Source organism: Sarcophilus harrisii, chromosome 5 (genome assembly GCF_902635505.1).
Source record: "Sarcophilus harrisii chromosome 5, mSarHar1.11, whole genome shotgun sequence".
Classification (NCBI taxonomy): domain Eukaryota; kingdom Metazoa; phylum Chordata; class Mammalia; order Dasyuromorphia; family Dasyuridae; genus Sarcophilus; species Sarcophilus harrisii.
The window spans coordinates 245717918-245740902 of record NC_045430.1 but is presented as its reverse complement, the minus strand read 5'-3'; the positions used below and the strand labels follow the sequence as shown (position 1 = coordinate 245740902).

Genomic DNA, 22985 nt, shown 5'->3' with positions numbered 1-22985 from the left:
CAATGGCAGAAACAGTCTGCTAGCATTTTCCTATCTGAGTATATATGTAGATATTAAAAGACCTGTGTAATTATAATTATAAAGAATACCAACCATCCAGCTACTTGTTCAGAGCAATTGGAACTTTACTCATATTTCATCTACCTATATGAAGTCTTAGAAAGAATTGGCATCTACTATAGTAGGTAAAAGAGAGGTTCCTCCTCTTGAAAGATTTGCAAAACACGTAATGCAAAAAAATAAATTGCCAATAAAACATATTTATTCAAAATGAGAAAGATATCAAGAACTAAAGTAAATTTTAAATTTAACTTCAAAGTAGGTTTTCTATTTTGAAAGCAGCCATTTCTAATGTAATCATTTTCTCTTATTTGTTTTCCCTAACAGTTCACAAACTTTTATTTCAAAACAAACATATAGGCATCTGATTCACTAATTTTCATTTCTGAAATTTTCTCAAACACACACACTCATATATGCACATAATCAGTACATAAGCAACCTCAGCATGTTAAAGTTAGATAATCTCTGGTCCTAAGTGGTAATACCAACATTTTATTATTAGGCATTCATACACAGCTATGAATACATAAGTACATATTGTCTACAAAAAATTAAAATGCATCTTAATTTTAACTTCCTTTTTCAAGCATTCAGCTATTTAATTATTACCTTCAAAATCAAGTAGACCCCAAAAAGCACTTTCTTTCAATGAACAAATTCTATTTACTTGTTAAAATCTAAACTTTTGAATCCTGAGGCTTGTCATGGATGACAGCAAAAAACAAAAACAAAAACAAAAGCTACTGAATTTTCTGAGAAATTTTGTAAGGAAGTATCAACTGGGTGTGAAATTCAGAAGCATCCTAAATCAGGTTAGTTACTAACTCTACAAATTCTATGCAAGTTGAAACACCTTTCTTTCAGTGAACATAATACTAGTATAGCATTAAAACTGATGATAATGGACAAGATGTTTCTATTCCAACAAAGATGATGCTATTCTGTTGGGCTGTCCAACTTGCAGACTGCCAACAAGTATTTACCAATCTCATTATGGTGCCTAAGATATTCAAGGCAATTTTGCACAAAAAAATCAGATGTGTACTTCATCTCGGCTTATGTTCTCATATTATAGTAATAACATAAAATGTCTCACACCATACACTGCAAGTCTTCAGCCACTTCCTTGGACTTCCCAGTCCCCATTAATTGATGCCTTAGTTGAAATTTAGGTTTCTGGAAAGGTCGGGTTGTGGAACTATCCGCACAGCACTTTTCAAATCTTTTGTTTTTTTTCCACTCAAAAAAAAAAAAAAAGAAAACAACTAATTGATTCCTAAATAACATGAGCTGGCTTCAAGATCTAAAACAAAACTATTAAGTCCTTCTGCCAAGTATTTGGAGGCTTGAGTTGATCATGGGTTGATCGTGGATCCTTAGGAGCCCTAGGAAGTGATTACAAAGGATTTGTAAAATTCTGGACCATTCCATGTACCAGACCCCTACCTCCCATCTATGTTGAGATGAGCCAGAAGGATATCAGAGAAAAAAAAAACATAGCTTCAAAAATCTGACCACATAGTAATTTATACACATCTCCAATCACTAAGGAGATAGATGTATTAAGAACAAAATTTCCATTTCAATGAATTCAAGAAAGAAGTTGGATACACCCAGAGCTGGAAGATCTCCCAATGAGGCTGACTTCTTCTGCTATGTCTTGTATGGAAGATCTCCAATGGTCAGAACTCTGGGTAAGGCATGCACCCAAAAGACAAGGCCAGCCCAAAGCCTACTAGGACAAGAGACAAAACCTAATTACCATCACTAGGGACTGTTGGCTTTCCTAACTCTCCTGTAATTCCTTCCCACATCCCAAAGTAATCCAAACATAAAAGACATACTTAGTTTGGCATAAAGCCTAGAGCTCACCACCTAAATCAGTATCTCTTATGGTCACTTGCAATTTTATCAAATGTTTTTGCTAAAAATATCAGCATGTTAAAGTTTTGAGAAAAAAAAAAAAAACATTTCCTCTCTCAAAATTTTAGGGCAAAAATATCAGAAGGAAATTGAGGGAGAAAAATGCATTTTTTTGCATTTGCAATCCTTGAAGACTGTGCAGTCTTCAATTGGATGGGCCCCAGTATTAATCTATAACTGTATGTCCAAAATATCTCCCTAAAGGCAGATCACCTGGTTTGAGCAGAGATATAGAAATGAAAATATCACTGACAATTTGGTCCGTCATACCCTAACAAATACTTAAGGAAATTCTTTTGGTTGGCAAATATTACCATATATCTACATAAAGATATTTGTACAGCGAGTAGGAAAAACCACTGATTCCCTAAATCCTGTCTCTTAGAATTCTGATGGCAGTAGTAACTACCTCATTGGTAGTTCCTCTAAAGACTCTGATTAAAGTCAATAATTTCTAAAGTAAGATAAAACTTTGGGAAAGGCACACATATCCATCACCTTTCTAAGGTTTCTAAGTTCCTAAAATACTGAATCCTAGTTATTTTTCTTTACAGTATCATCTAAAGACAGGAAAAATTTTTCATATTTAAAAATTGATTTCTTCTTTTTCTTTCTTAAACTGTTAAGACTCTCAAAATTGGATGTTTATCTTAAAGAAAAAAAAAAAACAAACTATTGCTAAACCTTCCTGCTTTAGCTGAATCTAGTGAAAGAAGAGATAAATCCCCTCCAATCATTTTATTAATCAGGCAATTGGTAACTCAACATGAGCTTTATTTCCTCTTATTGAGGTTTTGTGGATGAGGTGAAACAGAAAAATAGAGACTTAGTCACATGTTTAGTGCTAGTTTTCCCACCTATATAAACCCTTAGAAATTTCTATTTCCCTCATTTTCATTAGGTTTTATTTTGATGTAATGCCAGAAACACACGCAACATAAGTTAAGACTGTTAGTCCATTACATTTTTAGCAGTTTTGAAATCACACACATTGGAAAAATACAAATCAAATCCCCAAGACGACTTTCTTTCCTTCTTAGGGAGTAAAAATATCAAATATAAGCGCTAAAGAACTTCACTACAATCAGCCAGATCAAACTTTCTTTAAAGCAAATTGTAGCATTCCTTTGTCAAAAGGGAGACCCATTAAATAACTACCTTAACATAGGCCTGGGGAAAAGTGCAATAAATAACTCTATAACCACTTAGTAACCCAAAGAGCTCATCATGTTTGCCAAAATTAGAAGCATGGTACATCATACCCCTTACCACTTTAATCTGACTTCATTCCAATTATTGGAAAAATAAGAAGTGCCATCATAAGGGTAAGTTGCTTTTTGTTTAAAAACCAAAACCAAAATTTGCCTTGCCTTTCAGATTCCTCAAAAGCCTGATCTATTCCTATTCTCCTAATGATATGGTACAAAAAGGAACAGGGTTGTAATGGCTTATGTCAAATTAGGGAATTTGGCAAAACTACACTGGTGTCCTCAGGTAGAAAAAGCCATTTCTCTACACCTTTCGCCTCCCCCTTACCCCCCAAAATACTTATTGTCTGTCAAGGGAAAGGTATTTTAACATGAAACACAATGAAAATTCTAAGAGTTAAATAATCTCTGAATTTAACTAAGTAAACTTAGTTGTCTCTGTCCCGTTTAATAGCCCAAGTACAGGAGATACCCGAGTTGAGCTTTTGTGAAACCTGGGAAAACAGCGCTGCGCCTTCCATGGGTTTGGAGAGGCAGGAATTCAGTGAGAATTCTTAAGATGCTTCTAAACTAGCAATACTGAATCTTCATTCTTTTCCCTTGAAAAGGGTCTTTGGGTCTATTGCTTTGGCTAATACACAACATAGAACACAAAAAGTTTTCCTAATTTGAAATGGAGTCAAAAAACAGTGTTCATTACAAGCATTAGATTAGAAAGAAGGCCTCCTTCCTGGAAGATTGTATCATTCTAAGACAAGTGAAAAACACTAGCTAAGTAGTCTAAGCAGCTTTCAATAATGTGAATGCTAAAGTGCTTAATTTCACAAATCCCAACCTTGGCTGCTGAAAATGTCAAAGCAGCTTATTTAACTAAACTTAGGGTCTAGGCAAAAGTAACATTCTAAGCCAAAACACAAGTTAATTATCTAGATGGGGAACAACAAGGAAACCAAATTTATCTATCCTTCAGAACAATTATTAAGAACTCAATTAAAACAAGGGTTTCTTTTCTCCCTTATAGTTATAAACCAAAAGTTGCTAATAGAGAAAATCTTGTGTCCACTCATCAGCTCCTCAATAAATTAACATTGCAATTCACAGAGATTCTCCTCATCCCAATAAATGGGCCCTAACTGTCCTGTCACAAGTATTCCTCCAACTAGGCAAAAGCCCATCCTAAACATGTAGGCAGCTCCAGGAAAAGGATTCTACAAAGAACTTTTTTTCTGGCTACCACGTGCCTTGAACAGGTAGATTTGCTTGGTATACAAAAACATTTAGCCCATTCCCAACCCAAAGTCTGTTTATGGCAAGTCTCAGCCCCTTGGAATGCTTCAAACGGTCAGATACTTCCATTTCCTTTATAAATTGACTGCAGAAGGTGAATCAGTTCTGCCTGGAGCTCTGGCTTAGCAACCTCAGCTTTGCCCCAAAGGAGCAGATGGTATCAGCGTCGAGTGGGGATAGAGCAGTGAAACAGGCTGGTCCCAGCATTCTTCCCTCCATTCTTTCAGGACTTCAAACCCATCTTAGCCATCATCTCTTCATAGACCGTCCATGCCATAGCTGCCATAAGAGTTCGCCTAAGGGCACGGGGAACACCGCCATGGAAGAAGCCCACTAGCCCATAATCCTGCAAAGAGAAAGAATTCTTGCCAAGAGCAAAATTCTACAAACAATATTGGGACATGCAACAATGGAGACAATAGTGGCCAGGAGCCTGAATGGTGGATTTTCAGATACTTTCAAGCTATGTGATGCTGGGCAAGTCATTTAAGTAAAATTCTTGAAACAAGGGGCTGGAATAGACAATTCTAATCTAAAGTCTAATCACAAGGTCTATGACCCTTTCAAGGACAATGTGGGTGCCTTGAAACAGGATGACCCAAACATCCCAATGAGAAGACCTTTGGGATCCCCTATATTCATGAATCATCCAGCCTTCCCTTGACATTGGAACACTATGGATATTAAGTATAAATTAGACCTGTTCAATGTCTCAGCCGGTTCTCTTCACCAGGACACATTCCTAGCTCTAAAGCAATAGCTCTTTGCTCCCGCGCCCCTGTTTAGAGAGCTCTGAGAAGTACTTTTCCCTGACCATTGTAGGGTAGGGAGTTTGGAACCTTCTGTTCTTATTCTGACACGAGCAAGCCGAGTATACCCACATCCCAGGGTAGAGCCAGAGCAAAGATCAGTGATAAATGAGCTCAGCCTTACTTTGAAGATGATTGTCACAGTTTGGTCAATTCTCCGAAATTTCTCCGGAGACAGCTGCATGTGTGTTTTGATAACATCTGCGGGTTGAGTTACCAGTGATGCCAGAATGCCAGCAAAGGCTCCGCAACTGAAGTTCACAAAGGGGATGAAGGCTGTGTCCAATTCATCTGGAATAGGACAAAAGCAAAATTTACTGAAAAAAATCCCACCAACAAGGGCAATACCACCCTTCCTCTTCCTACCACTTCTTTACATGAACTATCAAATTATAGATTCAAAGTCTACCAAAGTCCATGTGATTATACAATAAAGAAACACAAACTGTTCTCATAAAAACAGTTTGCAACTTGTATACCCTTTGATCCAGCAGTGCTAGTACTGGGCTTATACCTCAAAGAGATACTAAAGAAGGGAAAGGGACTTGTATGTGCTAAAATGTTTGTGGCAGCCCTGTTTGTAGTGGCTAGAAACTGGAAAATGAATGGATGCCCATCAATTGGAGAATGGTTGAATAAATTGTGGTATATGAATGTTATGGAATATTATTGTTCTGTAAGAATGACCAGCAGGATGAATACAGAGAGGCTTTGACTTACATGAACTGATGCTAAGTGAAATGAGCAGAACTAGGAGATCATTATACACTTTAACGAGACTGTATGAAAATGTATTCTGATGGAAGTGGATTTCTTCGACAAAGAGAAAATCTAATTCAGTTCCAATTGATCAGTGATAGACAGAAGCAGCTACACCCAAAGAAAGAACACTGGGAAATGAATGTAAACTGTTTGCATTTTCGTTTTTCTTCCTGGGTTATTTTTACCTTTTGAATCCAATTCTTCCTGTGCAACAAGAGAACTGTTCGGTTCTGCACACATACATTGTATCTAAGATATACTGTAACCTATTTAACATGTATAGGACTTCTCGCCATCTGGGGGAGAGGGTGGAAGGAGGGAGGGAGGGGAAAAGTCGGAACAGAAGTGAGTGCAAAGGATAATGTTGTAAAAAATTATCCTGGCACGGGTTCTGTCAATAAAAACATTATTAAATTATTAATTATTATTAATTATCACTAATTATCATTTATCCATTATTAAATTAATCATTATCGAATTATAATTTATTAAAATTATTAAATTTTATTAAATCATTCACTTTAATTATCATTAATTATTAAAATTATTTCTTATTAAATATATTTATTAAATTATTTTTATTAAAATTATTAATTATTTAAATTATTATTAAATATTATTTAAAAATAATTGTTATAAATAAATAAATAAGTGAAAATTTTGCAGCCCATGCATTCCCTTTGTCACTAATTGATATGAACTATGATCAATGGCACCTAGAGGTTTGTTTGTTTTTTACTTTAATCTCCCATCACAGGGAAAGGAAATATATTCTGTAGAGTCCTGATATAGAATCCAGTCTTTCTGCTTAAGAGCTCCCAACAATAGCATGTTCACAATTTCCTGCCTAATTAACTTATCCAAAACTATAACTTGTTCCACATTATTGGCCAAAGAATATTTTTTTTTTAAAATTGGAGATTCAACTAGATATTCAGTTTCTAAGAGGACAGATTTTCTGGTCACACAAAACTTGCCTTTTCTTTGAAGATCAAGCCAATGTTTGTTTCTAAAGCAATCTGCCAAATGTGCATCTCTTTATGCCAGTGAGAGAACTTGAAAGTCCAGTAGGGTTAAACTGCATTTTAAAAAGTTCAGTATAATCTACATCCAGAGAGAGGATTATGGGAACTGAGTATGGATCACAACATAACACTTTCATTCTTTTTGTTGTTTACTTCCATTTTGTTTTCTCTCTCATTTTCTTTTCCTTTTTGATCTGATTTTTCTTGTGTAGCACGATAATTGTACAAATGTGTATACATATATTGTATTTAACATCTATTTTAACACATATAACACATATTGTATAACATGTCATCTAGGGAAGGGAAGGAAAAATTTGGAACACAAGGTTTTGCCAAGATCGATGTTGAAAAATTATCCATGCATGTATTTTGAAACAAAAAAAGCTGTAACAATAACAAAATTTAAAAAAAAAAGTAGTTCAGTATACACTGTGTCTGAATGTTCATGTTATTTCCTTCCTTTAAGGTTCTAAAACAAAAACAAAAAAAAAAAAAAAAAAATTCAAGAACTTTGGAAGAGGATCTCCCCCAAAGCTTTCTTGAAGCTTTCTCTTGACTTTCATTCACATCCATGTTTTGAATCTAGCTATTTTTAAGGACTAGTCAGTCTTTAAATGTTTGTGGTACAGTGGCTGTAGTACTGACTCTGGAGTAATAGAACCTAGGTTCAAATTGTACTTCTGACATAGATGGGGGCCTTTGGCAAGTCCCAAAGTCTCAGATTGTTCATTTGTAGAATGAGTATTTGACTACAAGCTCTCAAGAGCCTCTAACACTATAGGAAATGAAGATGGAGAATAGAGATGTATTCTCTGAGATTAACATCCTAGCAAATTTCTCAGTCAGTTCTTCAAAGTAAATTAAATACTCATATGGTTCCCCTGGAATGCATTAAACCATCAATGCCAAATCCCCCTACTTCCTGCCTTTATAAAGTTGCCAAAAATGAGGCATTTCTGTTTATTTTTGAAAGTTCTAGAGGAACAATACAGAAAATTTAATTCGGAGAACAATTCTTCAGTGCCTCCTCTGTGCCATGCACTGAGAGTACAGAGACAAAAATATGAAAAGGCCCTTGCCTCAAGGAACTCATTCTACTGGAAGGATAGATCATCCCCACAAATACATTTAACACCGAGGTGCACACGAAAAGCGAGAACACCAATGCCTGGCAATGGGCTGATGGGCAAAGACGGGATGATTGGCAAAGATGGAGAGGCTTCAGAAAGCTTCAAGAAGAGAAATCTTAAATCATGTTTGCTAAAATGAAGAATGTGCCCTTTTGTCTTAGAGTCCCAAATGAAGAATTTTTAAACAAAAGAATGACAGGACAAACCTCAACTTCCTTCAATTTGACCAAAAATGTTACTAGGAGGGAACTCAGTAGAGATAATAAAAATGTATATATAATTTTTCTACAGACACTGCTAACCCCAGCTTCAAAATTAAATTATTAAAAGGCTCTAAAAAGGGAAAAAAAAAAAAAAAAAAAACATCCTCAAGATTTTAGATTTCACTCTGAAACAGAGGAATAGTGAGTAAAGTCCCCCAAGTCTCAGTTTACTCATCTTGTAAAAGGAAGTGGCAGAAAGGGCAACAGGAGATGTTGCACTATTTGAATCCCTGCTGCTTAATGTGGAACATCTCTGGGGGGCATTAGTGGCTACCACAAACTCCTTAGGCAGCTTACTGGATACAGTGAAGCCCTGACTGTGTCTTCTCTCCAATTCCAAAGACCCAAGTCTGCAACTTTACCTTTCATCACAACCTTTTTGGTCTGGTTGTAAAACATCAGGTAGATCCCAGAAAAAGGTGCATCTCGGAGGAGCGTGGCTGTCAATCCACTGAACAAGCCCCTGTGTCCTTCAGTGCGATAGATATTCTTCAGGGCGCCATGGACACTCTCATAGCCATACTTCCCACTCTACAAAGTACATGAAGACCAATGACTTGCACAGGAAATCCTGCACTTAGAACAAATGAAAGGACTTTGGGTGACATACACCACAGGCTTTGGAGTCACATATGGCCCACTTTGTGTTTTGAATTAAGTTTGATAATCAAAGACTGAGCCCCAAACTCTTTTCTCCATCAAAATCCCCATATATTTCATGGACCTACCTGTCATCTCCCCCAAAAGGTCCAAGAGGACAGGGACAATTTCATTTTTGTCTGTGTCCAAAATACCCAGCACACAGTAGACACTTACTAATAAACGCCTGATGGGCAGATCACAGTTTGAGCTGGAAAAGACTGTAAGGACACCTAGTCCAACCTCCTCATTTTACAGATAAGGAAATGGAGGCCCACTGAGGCACAGCGATGCCCAAAGTCACCCAGGCCATAAGTGGTAGTCTGGATTCTAACACAGGTCCTTGAATTCCAAATTCAGCCCTCTTTTCACTGCATCTCAATGACATTATCTTGTTTAAGGTTATAAGCCCACCTGAGGTTCGGAGAGGGCTTCTCTGGCCCTTCATATGTTCCCAGGGCCTCTCCTTAATAATCCTAACACCACCACAGGGACAACCACATGCAATGTTTAACACAAAAACCCAAGACTCACCTCATACCTCGCTTTGACCACAGTGATAGGTAACATGCAGACCCCTGCCACAGCCCGGGAACCAATGCCCAGCAGGACAGACTGAAGGGCTGTGGGGGACTGCTCCAGGAGAAAATATTGCTTCATGTAGTAGAGAGTTCCAAAGTAGATCCCAACTCCAGGGACGCATCTTGCAATGGACTGTAAAGAAAGGAGTGAGAGCAAACACAAGAGCTAGTTGGACCCTATTTCAGGCATGGTCTATAGCACTGACAGATCTTATGGGCATTTATATGTATCATGTTTTTGTTTTTGTTTAGTTTGGGTTAAGTGACTTGCCCAGGGTCATCCAGCTACCAAGTGTAAAGTGTCTGAGGCCAAATTTGAACGCAGATTCTCCTGACTCCAAAGCTGGTATTCTATGCATTGAACCATCTAACTGACCCATTTATATGTATTATGAGACCGGTGAAAGCCTTTAGCTTAAAAAGGCCAAGGTCTCCCCCCGCATCTAAGTCCATCTCATCAACCTGGTCTACGTTTGACCATTGGACCCAGATGGCTCTGGAGGGGAAAGTGAGGTAGGTTGACCTTGTACATTTGAGTGAAATCACTAAAATCCAATTCACTTGCATGTCAAGGCATTACCTCTCTGAAGTCACGGTCCTCCTTTGAGAATGAAAGGACAAACCAAATTGAAAGTCAGCAGAAAGAGAGATGGGAAGACATGACTTTGGTGGTGCTCAGACCACATATGATATAAATAATTGTTTTATCATTAAGCTGTTATTTCTTTAGTTAATAAATGGAAGCTAGAATAGAGCAGAGAGAACAGGCTTTGAAGGCAAGACAATTAGGGGACCTCTTGACAGGTCATTTGACCCCCAGGTGCTGCAAAGTTCCAGAACAGTGCCCATCTGAATTAGGAGAGGAAGTCTCTCCTCAGGCAGCTTCCAAATTCCAGGATATCATAGGACCTGGTCCTGCTTCAATCTTACTGCACGAACATTTATTAACTAAGTAAAGAATCAGTTTTTCTGTCATTTTTTCAGCAGAGAAAAGTTAGTGATAAAGTGATTAAAAAGCCCAAGAAGAACACAGGGCTCTAGACCCACCCTCATCTCTAGTTCACATATAATATTCAAATAGTTCAGTAGAAATATCTAATCATGAAAAAATAGCTCTCAAGGTCCAAGCCAACAGGGTGCTTACTGGAGATATTCCTTTCCAAAGTCCAAGCAGACTCTCTGTTCGAACAACCTTGTATAACAAAGAAACCATTCCAATGCGTTTTGACCTGAAAGAGACCAAAATAAAATAAAATAAAATAAACCCCAGAAAATGAATCATTTTTCATATAGTTCCTTGATAAGGAAATCCATGTACTTCAGAGACATTGTGGCATAAACAATTATATTTACATAATCCATGCTATTTGTAGTTTCATATAATTTGACCTTTAGTATGCATATTTACAAAACTCTATAGAAACATGCATGTATGGAGGCACACACTGTCTTGTGTTGCTTTCTGTCACAGATATTTTGTCTACCTAACCTATACAGCAAACACTTAGAACCAGCATTAGGTATTCCTTAAGGATTTACTCACTGATTATCATTACCACCAGGGTTAGTTAATGTCACTAATTATGTAAAAGTCCATTGTCAATGAATTCTTTGGCAAAATGTAAAATATCATCCAAGGGTAAAGCAATCTAAGTCAATGAATGTTCCAGATAAATTGGCTGGTTGGTGTGAGAGGCTGAACTCCAAGGAATTAGCATTGGGGAAAAGAAGATGGGGCAAGGCACTGAGTCTGTCCTGAACTCTGAACCAGTAGATACTGACAGTGTGAAACAAGAATACCAGAATTGAGAAAGAATGAGAGAGATGAAATTATTTTCTGTTATAAATGGGGACTGAATCAAATTATAGTTAGGATGAAGGAAGTCAATATTCAAAGAATCACGATCACAGTGGTAGAAGGCACAAATGTGTTCTCAAGAAATGAAGCAACATAAAGCTGAAAAGCTTTAGTGTTCAACCAACCCAGAAACATTTATTAACTGATGTTAGTGTGTCAGTGTGTCAGATAAAGATTAAAAAAAAAAAAAAAAAAAAAAACGAACGTAAAATCTCAGTTAGCAAAGACATTAGGAAATAAAGTAAGCAAAGCAACAAGTTTCAAAGAAATTAAAATATTCCTATTGTAGATATAAAGAGAAAGCTAGAGAATGAGAAAAAAATTCACTTTGATATAACTCAAAACAGAAATTGTAAAAGAAATAGTTACATTAAAATAGCAATTCAAAGGTATCAAAGCCCAGCTTACTTCCTGGTTGGCAAAGACAGCCCCTGAAAAAGTAATGTTTTGAGTAAAATCAGGCCCAAAATGAAGAAGGACCCAAGAAGAGAGGGAGAACTGAATCCAGAGACAGTTTCTCTCCTGCCTAGAACCTCAGATAAGGAAAGGAGACAAACCACAAAGTTTAGAAATATGGGTAATAAGCTTATCTTATCAATCAATTTAGGTTCAGATGTAGAAAGTCCAACAGACCACAAAAGAATAAGAACCATTCAAAACACATACACACACACACACACACAGCTAGGTATAAAAGTAAATAGAGGACCAGGTCTGGAGTTGGGAAGACTCAGCTACCCGGAGTTCAAATCTGGCTTCACTCACACTGTGTGACACTGGGTAAGTCACTTAACCCTGTTTGCCTCAGTTTCTGTAAAATGAGCTAGAAAAGGAAATGGCAAAGCCTACAGAATCTTTGGCAAGAAAACTTCAAAGAGGGTCATAGACCTGGATATGACTGAAAAATGACTTCACAGCCATTATTATTATTGCTAATTTTGTCCATGAAGCAACCTGTGTTGCTGTGTATTGAACAGAATATTAACAAAGATTGAGATAGCCCAAAATTAATTTCAGGAATAGAAATTTTGCTTCAGGGAGCAATGTGATACCAGTTTTTCTAGTCTCTCATAGATAAACAACTCTAAGAAGTAAAGACACCATGGATAAGTATAGTTTAACTGTCATTCTCTGAAGAAAGTTTGTAAGGAGACTGAGAATTTGTCTTGTTTTGGAAAGACTAGTAACTCTTAACAGCTTGAGAGAAAACCGAGAAGAGGGAGAGAAAGAACTTCTTTTCTAAGAAAACTGTATTAACTCAACTTTCAAAAAACAAAACAGAAAGAAGAGAACTGGTATTGTGAGACAGCTGTGTGACGAACCTGTGTTTCCAAAACTGAGAAGTCAGTAGAAACAGTGAAGGGAAGAGATGACTTTGGTTACGCTATCAAAGCACATATGTTGTAAATAATTGTTTTGTTTTATTATCAAATTGTTAATATTTCTTTAGTTAATAAATGATATCTAAGGCTAGATGATTATGGATTTTGATACACAGAGGTAAGAAAAAGTTTATGGGAAAGATTTCTATTGTTAATTAACATTTAATAAACTTAGAATTCAGGTTAGAGCTAAATGCTTATTTAGTGCACAACACTGGATCAGCGTTAGTAATTTATGAAGAAGTATCTGAACATATCTTTTGATTGACAAAGTTAGAATGAGATAAAAAAGAAACTGAGTTAGTAGCAGGTAGAGGCTAATTACCCGATATACTTGATATTTGGAAAAGTCAATGTATTTAAACCCCTGCTATCTTAATAAAAAGCGACCCATGTCGCATGAGGCTAGGAGATAATTAGAAAATACAATTTTACATACAATGATGATTACTACAAAAAAATGGAAAATAAAACAAAGTGCTGAAGGAAGTTACATAGGACTGGTAAAGGGAATACTTTTCTCCCTAAGAACAGAAGAGGTCTTTTAATACTTGGAGGACTCTTCTTTCTACAAAGTGGTTGAAACCTCTGTATTATTGGTAAGAGGTACAAACAAATCTTTATTTATATAAGTGAACTATTATGAAGATCTCTACAAAAAGATTTTTTAAAGTAAGTTTACTCAAGGATTTGGAGAAGGGAAGGAGGCAGGCAGGAAAGAGATTAGCTACCCCCATAGAGAGGGAAACTGGTACATGGTTCAAAGGAAATGTTGGGAATAAGAACAGAGAAATCTTAACAGGAGGAAAAACATGTGGGCTGGGGGGGAGAGGAAATTAGTGTTGAAGGATAGAATACAGAAGCACAAATGGGAGAGGACAGACATTATCCAAAGGTCACAGATGGAGAGAAAAGGGACATGCAGGAGGATACACTAGCAGGGTTCTCTCAGCCCAGTCGGTCTCAGGCTTATCCTCAATCCAGTGCAGCAGTGCAAATTGTGCCCCTTCTCCTTTTATTTGGAGAAGGTTTTCTCTTAGGTGTTTTGTTAGAGATGAAAGGCAGGAGCAGAGAGCCAGCACAATACGGTAATAGAGTCAAATTAACAAAGCTGGGTTTTTAGAATGCAGATTTCTTTCAACATTCTTCCTAGTCAAATTTATGTAATATAAATTTACTTCAAGGAAAATCTGTCCACAATTAGCAGTGACAGCAATTAGCAAGGGGCACCTACCCATGGTATGCTGGTTGGAGAGTCTGTAGTCGGGTTTTAAGCAGGTCCAGAGGTTGAAAAAGAAGAGCAGAACAGGTCCCACTGATGGAACCACAGAGAAAGGCCTTTATGACAGGATGCAACTGAAAAATAATTGAATATCATAAATTGTTGCACGAAGACTCAAAAATCATCAGATAAATTCAAAGGAACTCAATCTCTTCTTTCCCCTTAAACTAATAGTACTGAATCTTCCTTTCAATATTAGTAAATCAGAATTCTAGTTTCATGATTACCAGTTGATTTTCTATTACAAAAAAAAAAAAAAATCCTCAAAACCCACCTCCAAACATTCTTTTTATAAAGCTTTTTATTTTCAAAACATATGCGTAGTTTTCAACATTCACCCTTGCAAACCCTTGTATTTCAGTTTTTTCTTTTTTCCCTCCACCCTCTCCCCTAAACAAATAATCCAATATAAGTTAAATATGTATAAATATTTACACAATTAAGATATCATTCTTAAACTATTCCCCACCATCACTTTTTAAAACCATAATCTTAAAATCTAAAGTGTAATACTTTAGTTTACATAATACATCCTATCTTCTTTACTTCTCCATTAAATATTTTTTTTTGGAGGCAACTGGGGTAAAGTTGAGTTGCCTCACTTCACACTGGCTATTAAATGTTAAATGTCTAAACTCAAAGCACCAGCCCTGGAATCCGGAGGATCTATCTATTGCATCATCTAGTTGACCCTAATTTACTGATTAAAATAAACCCCTTTCTCCACCCCCTCCCCCATCACAATTACTAAATTGGATCAATTTATGGATCAAGTCTCTCTATAAGTTTACTACTTCTAATAGTGACAGCACCTAAAGATATCACCAAAGTAGAGGTGACCACCCAGGAAAGTCAGTCCTCTTTGACAGAGCAGTAAATGACATATTTTATTTTACTGTTTCTGTCAGCTAATAGGTCTGACACCCTGAATTAGGATCCCTCTTGAAGGGACAAATCAGATTACATATAATTTAGTTTGAACCCAACAGTGATAACTAGTGCATGCTCAAAAAGATGGCCAAGTCGTGTTTTTCACCTAAGTAAAATGAGTTTAACTTCAGTAGTCAAGGACCTGTGAGATATCCCACTGTCGACTGCATATCATTTTGTAGTTCAGAGAAATTAATTACTGGCCCATCATGATACAATAACCAGAGATCTGAACTTAGGCCTTTCTATTTTAAAATCCTGCAAACACGTAAATGCTTTCCATACAGCTTCCCCACTAGGAGGCAGCTGGCATTAGGAAACGAGCTTCCAAGAAGCTCGAGGTTTCACAGGTTTGCACAATTACTAGAAGAAGAACAATTAGAGGCAGCCCCGTCCCAAGATTCTGGGAGAACAATCACTTTAAAGGGAGTGACCTCGACCTTCCAGCAGGTTTTTGGGCTTTTCTCAACACCTTCCACTGCTCCCCGGAAGAGCAGGGAGGGGGCCAGCCCTACACTTCCTAGTGACCGGGGAGTTCCATTGGGCCAAGAAGACCCCAAACGGGTCACGAGAGTCCCACCCGGCTGAAGGACAACAAAGAGTTTTTGATACGAGGTGGGACTAAAACGACAAATGTTGTCTCCGCAACAGCGGCCTGGGATAGTCGGTGGCCAGGCGGCCAGAAGGCCTCGGTCAGAAGCTCTGGCACCTTTAGAAGGGCCTTCCCCATGTAACTAAGCCCACAGCGGCGTTGGGCTTACGAAGGACGACGGGGTTATTTCCGAAAGAACAAGGCCCGAATCATAGAGGAGGTCACCCCAACGTGGAATTTGTGGACGACGTCAGGCACCCCGAGGACTTGGAGCAGGGCTTCGGGGCACCCCGGGTAAGCCCCTCCCCGCCCAGGAACACGGCTACACTTCTTCTCCAAAGTGGGAGTTTCACCCGGGCCTGGTTTGGAGTCAGGAAGGTTCAAGTTCAAACCCAGCTTCAGCCGCCAGCTGTGTGAGCCTGCTGGCCTCGAGGCCCGCGGCCTGCACTCCCAGGACCGCCCGGCGCCCAGCGCAGCGCGCTTCCGGGAAGCTCGTAGCGGTTCTCTGACGGACAGTGGGTAGCTAGCCACGTTCTCCTCCACCTCATCCTACAGAGGAGCAAATGGAGGCCAACAGGATGAGGTGACCGGCCCAGGGTCACCCAGCCCCGCGCTCCGCGGCGCCCTCTAGGGGCCATCACGCGCCGGCAGCAACGCGCTGGGAAAGCCAGGCTCCGTCTTCTCGCCGGCCTCTCCTCCCAGGGCCCGCCCCCACAGGGCCGGGGGAGAATCCGGACACACAGTAGGTACTTAACAAAGCACAGCAGGTCTCGGAAGGCCTCCCCATCCCCCTCCAGCCCGTGTGCTCTTTCCTCCCGCTCCCCACGTCGGCCCGGGTCCCAGCGCCTCACACCCACCCCAATCAAGAGCTCGGAAATAACCATCCTTAAACCGGGAGGAAGTCCCAGGACCTCACACCCACCCGAATCGAGAGCTCGGAAATAAGCATCCTAGGCCGAGGCCCCGCCTCCGCCCCAGCCAATCCCGAGGCAGGAGACCCGGCCAATCAGAAGGCAGGGGGTGGAGAGAGGGGCGTGACCAGACACAGTGGGAGGGGCTGGAAGAAGAGGTTTGGGTGCGGCAAACAGAAGCCGAGGTTCTAGCCCTCCGGGGTCACGGAGGGGCAGGATGGCCGATGGAAAGAGCACTGACCGAGCCTGGGTTCGTGTCATTCCTCTGACACCATCACAACAGCTAACGTGTACATGACAGCTACTGTATGCTAAAGCTTCACAGACACACTGCCTGCACAGTTGCTATTGGCCCCATTTCACAGACAAGGAAATGGAGGCAGACGGTGGTTAAATGACTTGCCCAAGGTGACTTAGCTAGTAACCCTAAAAGCTGGCATTTAAAGAACACTTCAAAAAATCTCATTGATTTTTTTTTTCCCCCCTACAATCTCAGGAGGTCACTCTGGCTGCTATTATTGTCATTACCATTTCTATTTAACAGAGGAGGAACCGGGCAAATTGTGCCACAGGGACACACAGATGGTGAGTATCTGAGGCTAGATTATTCTAACTCAGGTTTTTCCTGCTTCTAGGAATCACTTTCTCACTTCTAGATCGAGACCCAGCCAGCCAGGTATAATAGGAGGTGCACTGGCCAAAGTCAAAAGTCCTTCTTCAGCCACTTCCTGCTTTTATGAAACTGGACAAGTCACTTAATCTCTCTGGATTTCATTTTCCTATCTGTAAAATTAAGGGGGCTGGAAGATGGCCTGGAATTTTTAAAGTCCTTTCCAGCTTTTATGGAAAAAGAACAAAAAACAAAAAGACCTGTGATCCTCTCATTTGAAGATGTGTGAATACAGATCACAGGTAGACCTTGACCTATTTCCCTCCCTCCGGTTATTCTCCTCCAGACAACTTTCTAAAACTAATAAAGTCAAGTTGTGGGTCCCATATCTAAAGGAGGTATCTGGATGAGAAAACTGAGTCAACAGTAAAATGTCTGCGAGCTGACCGCCCAGGTAGCAAACACTTGACTGGGACATCAAAGCTGGGGCTCAGTCCCCTACTGAGCACTCGCACAAGTGTAAAAAGACTGCCCAGAATCTGAAACCCCCTTCAGTTTCTTCTGATCATTCCTCCCTATCTTTGAACCTTTCCCACTCCAAGTTCTGTGCTTAAACACACACACCCTTACTTCCATCACCCTTTTATTTAGATGACCATGGTTTAACAGGGGCCATGGATTAAAAGCTGGAGTAGACAGTCCGGAAGAGCTCGGTTCAAAACAGGCCTCAGACACTGAAAATTGGGCAGTTCCCTTAACCTCTGTTTGCTTCAGTTTCTTCAGCTGTCAAACATGAATATGAAAACGCCCATCTCCCCGAGGGGTACAATGAGGATCCAGTAACATGTGTGTGTAACACAAATAAACAAAAACACTTAGCATAGGCCTGATACACAGCAGGCACTGTGCAAATATTTATTCCTTCCTATTTTCTCCTTCATAAATATTAATTACTAGCTGTATTTTAAATCGAGTTCTACATGTTTCAGGCTCTCTGCCCCAACTCTGCCAGACAGCGGGCCCAAATAACAGTCATGCCCCGCAGACCCGGGCACCCCCGGCTGGGGCTCAGCCCGTGCCCTCAGGCCCTCATTCGCAAGGAGAAGAAAAACCTTTCACTCTAGGCCCCGAGACCGAAGGGAAGGGGAAAGGAGGGCCTCGCCGCAGCAAGAGAACCTCACTCGTCAGTTATCCCGAGTCTCTCCCCAGGGCTCAACAAACAATCCCCAGGCTTCCAGCTTTAGGCTGAACAGAAGGAGAAAACGTGCATTTTCTGCTCAGTGACTCCGCAGCGGCTCCGGGTACCAGCCCGGGGCGCCGCCCCCCGGACCCCGGGCCCCTCCCCGATTACCATAAGCGTTTCCACTCGGTCTCCGACATCTTGAGTTTTGAGGAGCGGGGCCCGGGACTTGTGGATCATTGCAGAGGCTGGGCTCGGTCCGGCTCGGAGAGGCGCGTCCCAGGGCGAGCCCGCCAGGGTCCCCGAGACGCCGCTCCCGGCTCCGCGGGGCTACAAAGGGAAGAAGGGGGTCAGGACGAACTGAGGGTTCGCTCCCAGCAGCCAGAGCCGGCTTATCTCCCACTCTCCAGGGGACGCCGGCTTATCTCTCCGTAGCTCCTCGTTCTCGGGGAAACGCAAACACCCAGGGGAGGGTTTATAAACAGCGCCCGCACAGAGTGGCGCCTCCCATTCCCGAGCCGGTTACCCGCGGCCGCCTTAAGCCCCGGAGCGGGCGGTGAGGCCCCCGTCAGACCCCGCCCCCCCGCGCCCGGCGGCCCCGGGCCAGCTCTGGCACCTCGGAGCCGCGGGGGCGCTGCTGGCGCCGGCGGCGGGGACAGAGAGCGCCGTTACCTTTGTGAGGGGGAGGCTTCCTGCGGCGCGCGGGCAGGCGCTAGTCACCGGCTCCTCGGACCTCGCGGCCCGTCTCTCCCCATCTCCCGGCTCTCCCGCCCGCGCCGGGGCTCCGGGAGCCGCGATCCCCCTGGGCCGGGCGGCTACGCTCCCGGCCCCGTCACGCCGCGGCCGGTCGGACCCACGGCGTCCCAGTGGCCGAGGAACTGCTTCCGGTGTCAGCTTTCGTGCGGCGGCCGAGACGGAGCTGATTAACCTTGCTGCGGGCGACCCCTGGTGGGAGTGTCTAGAACTGCAGGGCGGTAATTAGCCATCCTGGGTGGGGGCGGGACTGGCTTTCCTTTCCTAAATCATACCTGGGTCTGGACAAGACCTGAGCGGTCAATTAAGTGAACCCTCTTGGTCTCACAGTCGGGGAAACCGAGGCTCTGAGAACATTAAGCACTTACCTTATAAGGTAGCAAGAAGGGAGGGCCGGAGAAGTATACGGGAAACAAGGACACTCACAGCAAGGCGCTCACTCAGCAGGACTGGTGAGATGCTGGTTCTCCAGATCACACACATACTTAGTACTTAGCACGATGACGTCATGGTCCTCTAGATCACACGCATACTTAGTACTTAGCACGATGACGTCATGGTTCTCTAGATCACACACATACTTAGTACTTAGCACAATGACGTCATGGTTCTCTAGATCACACACATGCTTAGTACTTAGCACGATGACGTCATGGTTCTCTAGATCGCACGCATACTTAGTACTTAGCACGATGACGTCATGGTTCTCTAGATCACACGCATACTTAGTACTTAGCACGATGACGTCATGGTTCTCTAGATCACACGCATACTTAGTACTTAGCACGATGACGTCATGGTTCTCTAGATCGCACGCATACTTAGTACTTAGCACGATGACGTCATGGTTCTCCAGATCACACGCATACTTAGTACTTAGCACGATGACGTCATGGTTCTCCAGATCACACACATACTTAGTACTTAGCGAGGTGACGTCATGGTTCTCTAATTCACACATGCTCAGTGTGCTGTAATGATGTAATTGTACTAAGGTATATAAGGGCTAAGAAGGACTGGAAATGAGCGACTCCACCTTTGACCCGCCTCGTGGTGGCTGTCCTGCCTCCATCACTTCTCCACAAAGACCAAGGACTCGCACTGATCCCGAGGACCTCCAGAAAGCTAGCCCGAACATTACATCCCAGTCTACACCACGCTCCTCCTAACTCCTCAATTCCTAACCTTTTCTGCGTCCTCAGGGGACTTTCCTGGCGGTCTGGTGAATCCCTTTCTCAGACTAATGCTTTTAGAATCATGAAATAAATGTTATTCCTTCCTCACACTCCTGGGACGGAGGATTGTGATTATCCCCATTTTACAGAAGAGAAAACTGAGGAGGTGAGTGGCTTTGCCAGGTTTGCACAGCTAGTTAGTATCTGGGATGGGATTTCAGTTCAAGTTCTGATTCCAGGATGTCCTCTTTCCAGGTGAGACCCATTCTAGGTTCTCCACAGGAATCTCTTAAGATTGATGGATATGGAAACAGGGACCAGGGCTCAAATCCCAGCATTTACACTCAATAAACCCATTAACTTGTTTTTCTAGTTGGATATAAACACGGGAAGGCTGGATTGAAATTGGCCCATTTGGATTCAGGTCCCAACTGGAACACAAGGACATATATGATGGGAATGTGAAACCGTGTTCCCTTTTGATCTGTAAAGTTAACACTCTGAAATTCTGTTCCCTTTGATTCCTGGCCTCCCAGATTCCACCGAGGCTGAGAGAGAGCATATCTCCCCAGACAAGTTAAACATCTATATTCAATTGGAAATCTTTGTCAAAAGCACTCCATTGATCTTTTTTTTTTTTTTGGGGGGGGGGGTGGGTTGCCACTTCTTCAGGAAATTCCAGATTCTTGAAAAAGATCTTATCTGATAATCAGCTCAAACTGCCCCCAATCCTCCCTCTCCCCCCCTCCTACCAAGATCTGCTCGTAAAGTAGGTTTCTGTTCACTCATTTCTTTGCAGAATGTCCAAAGCAGGACTATGCCTCAGTTCCGTGGTATAGCTGCCTGTCAAGACCCCTGTCTGCTATGAAGAAATTCTCTCCTCGGTGAAAAAAACTTTTGTTATTTTTCTGCCACTGAGGAAGTCAGTCTCTTAGCAAAGCTGACTTCTCATCCAACAATAAGCTTCTGTTTTTGCCATTTAAAATATTTTGGATTCGTGAATTCTTTCACAAAGGCACCTGCACCTCTGATCAAAAGGGGATTTCCACAACTCTGTGACTGCCACTAGAAACCCATCACCTCTGTGATCCCATATCACTTGGACTCACAGAAACCATTAAAAAAAATATATCTTTTTTCTAAAACTTTCCTTAGCAATATTAAGAAATACTAATCTCAAAAGTAGTTTCCAAATTTTTGAAAGATCCTTTAAGAGGACAAAAATACTTTTTTTAGGGAAATGGATTAAGAACTAGGTAAACCTTTTAATCCTAAATCTAATTTTAATTTTAATTCCACAATGGAATCTATTCTGAATATATCTTCTTTATATTTACTTATTAAAAGAAGGGACTGTGTTTTTCTGTTTCTTTGTATTCCTAGCATTTAGTGTGGCCAATTGGTGAAGAGGTCTGAGGTCACTAGGTGGGGTTGGCAGAGAAAGCCTGAAATACTGAGAACTCCCTGAGGCAAGCAGGGAAGGTCACTGTTGGGGATCAGCTTAACTTAACCCTCCCACTACCCCCTGTGGAGGTCCTGAGTGTAATGCCGAAGAAACTGAGCAAGACAGAGATTAGAGACCAATTCAATAATTTATTAAATGGAGAGAAATACGGGGATCCATGTTGATCCCAGGGCTAGACGAGACTATCATCTCAAAGAGTCTGCCCCAAGTATCGGGGCAGCAAGCCTTTTATGGAATAACAAGAACAATGACATAATGGAGGGACCTAGGTGGGGATTACCTAATATAGGGAGATATTCTAATGACATTAAGGAATGTCTATAAAACCTTTATCTCAACCATTAAGAGGGGATGGTTATGACCTAAGGCAGAATTACGAAATAGGACAATTGGAGGAACTGATCACCCCAGTAAAAGGGAACTTTGGCATACCAGTGGGTAACTCCATTTTGCTATATCTAATCAGAAAGCCAAGTTATATCGAATCCCTGAGGTTAAATTTCCCCTATAATTCTGCCATCTTTGCTGATTCCTTTTGAGTTAGTCTTCCCTCCCCTCCCCCATGCCTCACAATGTCTTTCTCCTCCATCCCTCTCCTTTCCTCTCTTCTTCTTGCAGCTAATTTAAATCTTTTAGGCTGCTAAAGTTCTCTATGGATCTAGCTTGCCACTCAATGCATATTCCAACTTTATGGACTATTTCTTTTTTCCTGGATAATTGTAAGTTCCATTGAGGAACTTGTCTTTTCTCTTTGAGAGCTGGTAAGTGTCTGAGGCTGGATTTGAACTCATCTTTCTGAAGTTGATGCTGTTCTAATGGCAGAATAGAGAGTTGTGGGAATCCCCTTTTGTTTGGAGGCTCGGGTCCTTCATGAAAGAATTCACGAACTCAAAATATTAATGGCAAAAAGGAAGTTTTATTGGCACTGAGAAGAGGGTCTCTTCACAGTGGGCAGGAGTCCTGACAGGCAGCTATGCCAAGAAGAGGTTCCTTGACAAGACATAATCCTGTTTTTGACATTCTGCAAAGAAATGAGTTTAAAATTGCCCTTTAATAGGAAATCTGAGATTGAAATTCCCAGTTGAAAAGAAAGCCAATGTCCCCAGGCCTAGATACTTATCAATATCAGTCCCAGATCTCCCAATTGAATGAAA

The 22985-nt window shown here is 41.2% G+C and overlaps 1 protein-coding gene across 2 annotated transcripts; it reads right to left on the bottom strand.

The window, feature by feature from the left end:
- Positions 1 to 240: 240 nt before the first annotated feature.
- SLC25A38 (solute carrier family 25 member 38) lies at positions 241 to 19334 on the bottom strand. Of its 2 annotated transcripts, XM_031940026.1 has the most exons (8): positions 19111 to 19334; positions 18610 to 18768; positions 14168 to 14289; positions 10838 to 10922; positions 9647 to 9826; positions 8836 to 9004; positions 5415 to 5581; positions 241 to 4827 (listed from the first exon to the last, which is right to left on the bottom strand). In XM_031940026.1, the coding sequence occupies exons 2-8, from the start codon at positions 18676 to 18678 to the stop codon at positions 4705 to 4707; spliced, it is 915 nt and encodes a 304-aa protein (XP_031795886.1). In that variant the 5' UTR covers positions 18679 to 18768; positions 19111 to 19334; the 3' UTR covers positions 241 to 4704. The 2 variants fall into 2 exon arrangements, with proteins under 2 accessions (XP_031795886.1, XP_031795887.1); XM_031940027.1 differs by lacking the exons at positions 18610 to 18768; positions 19111 to 19334 and adding an exon at positions 16595 to 16661.
- Positions 19335 to 22985: the final 3651 nt, after the last annotated feature.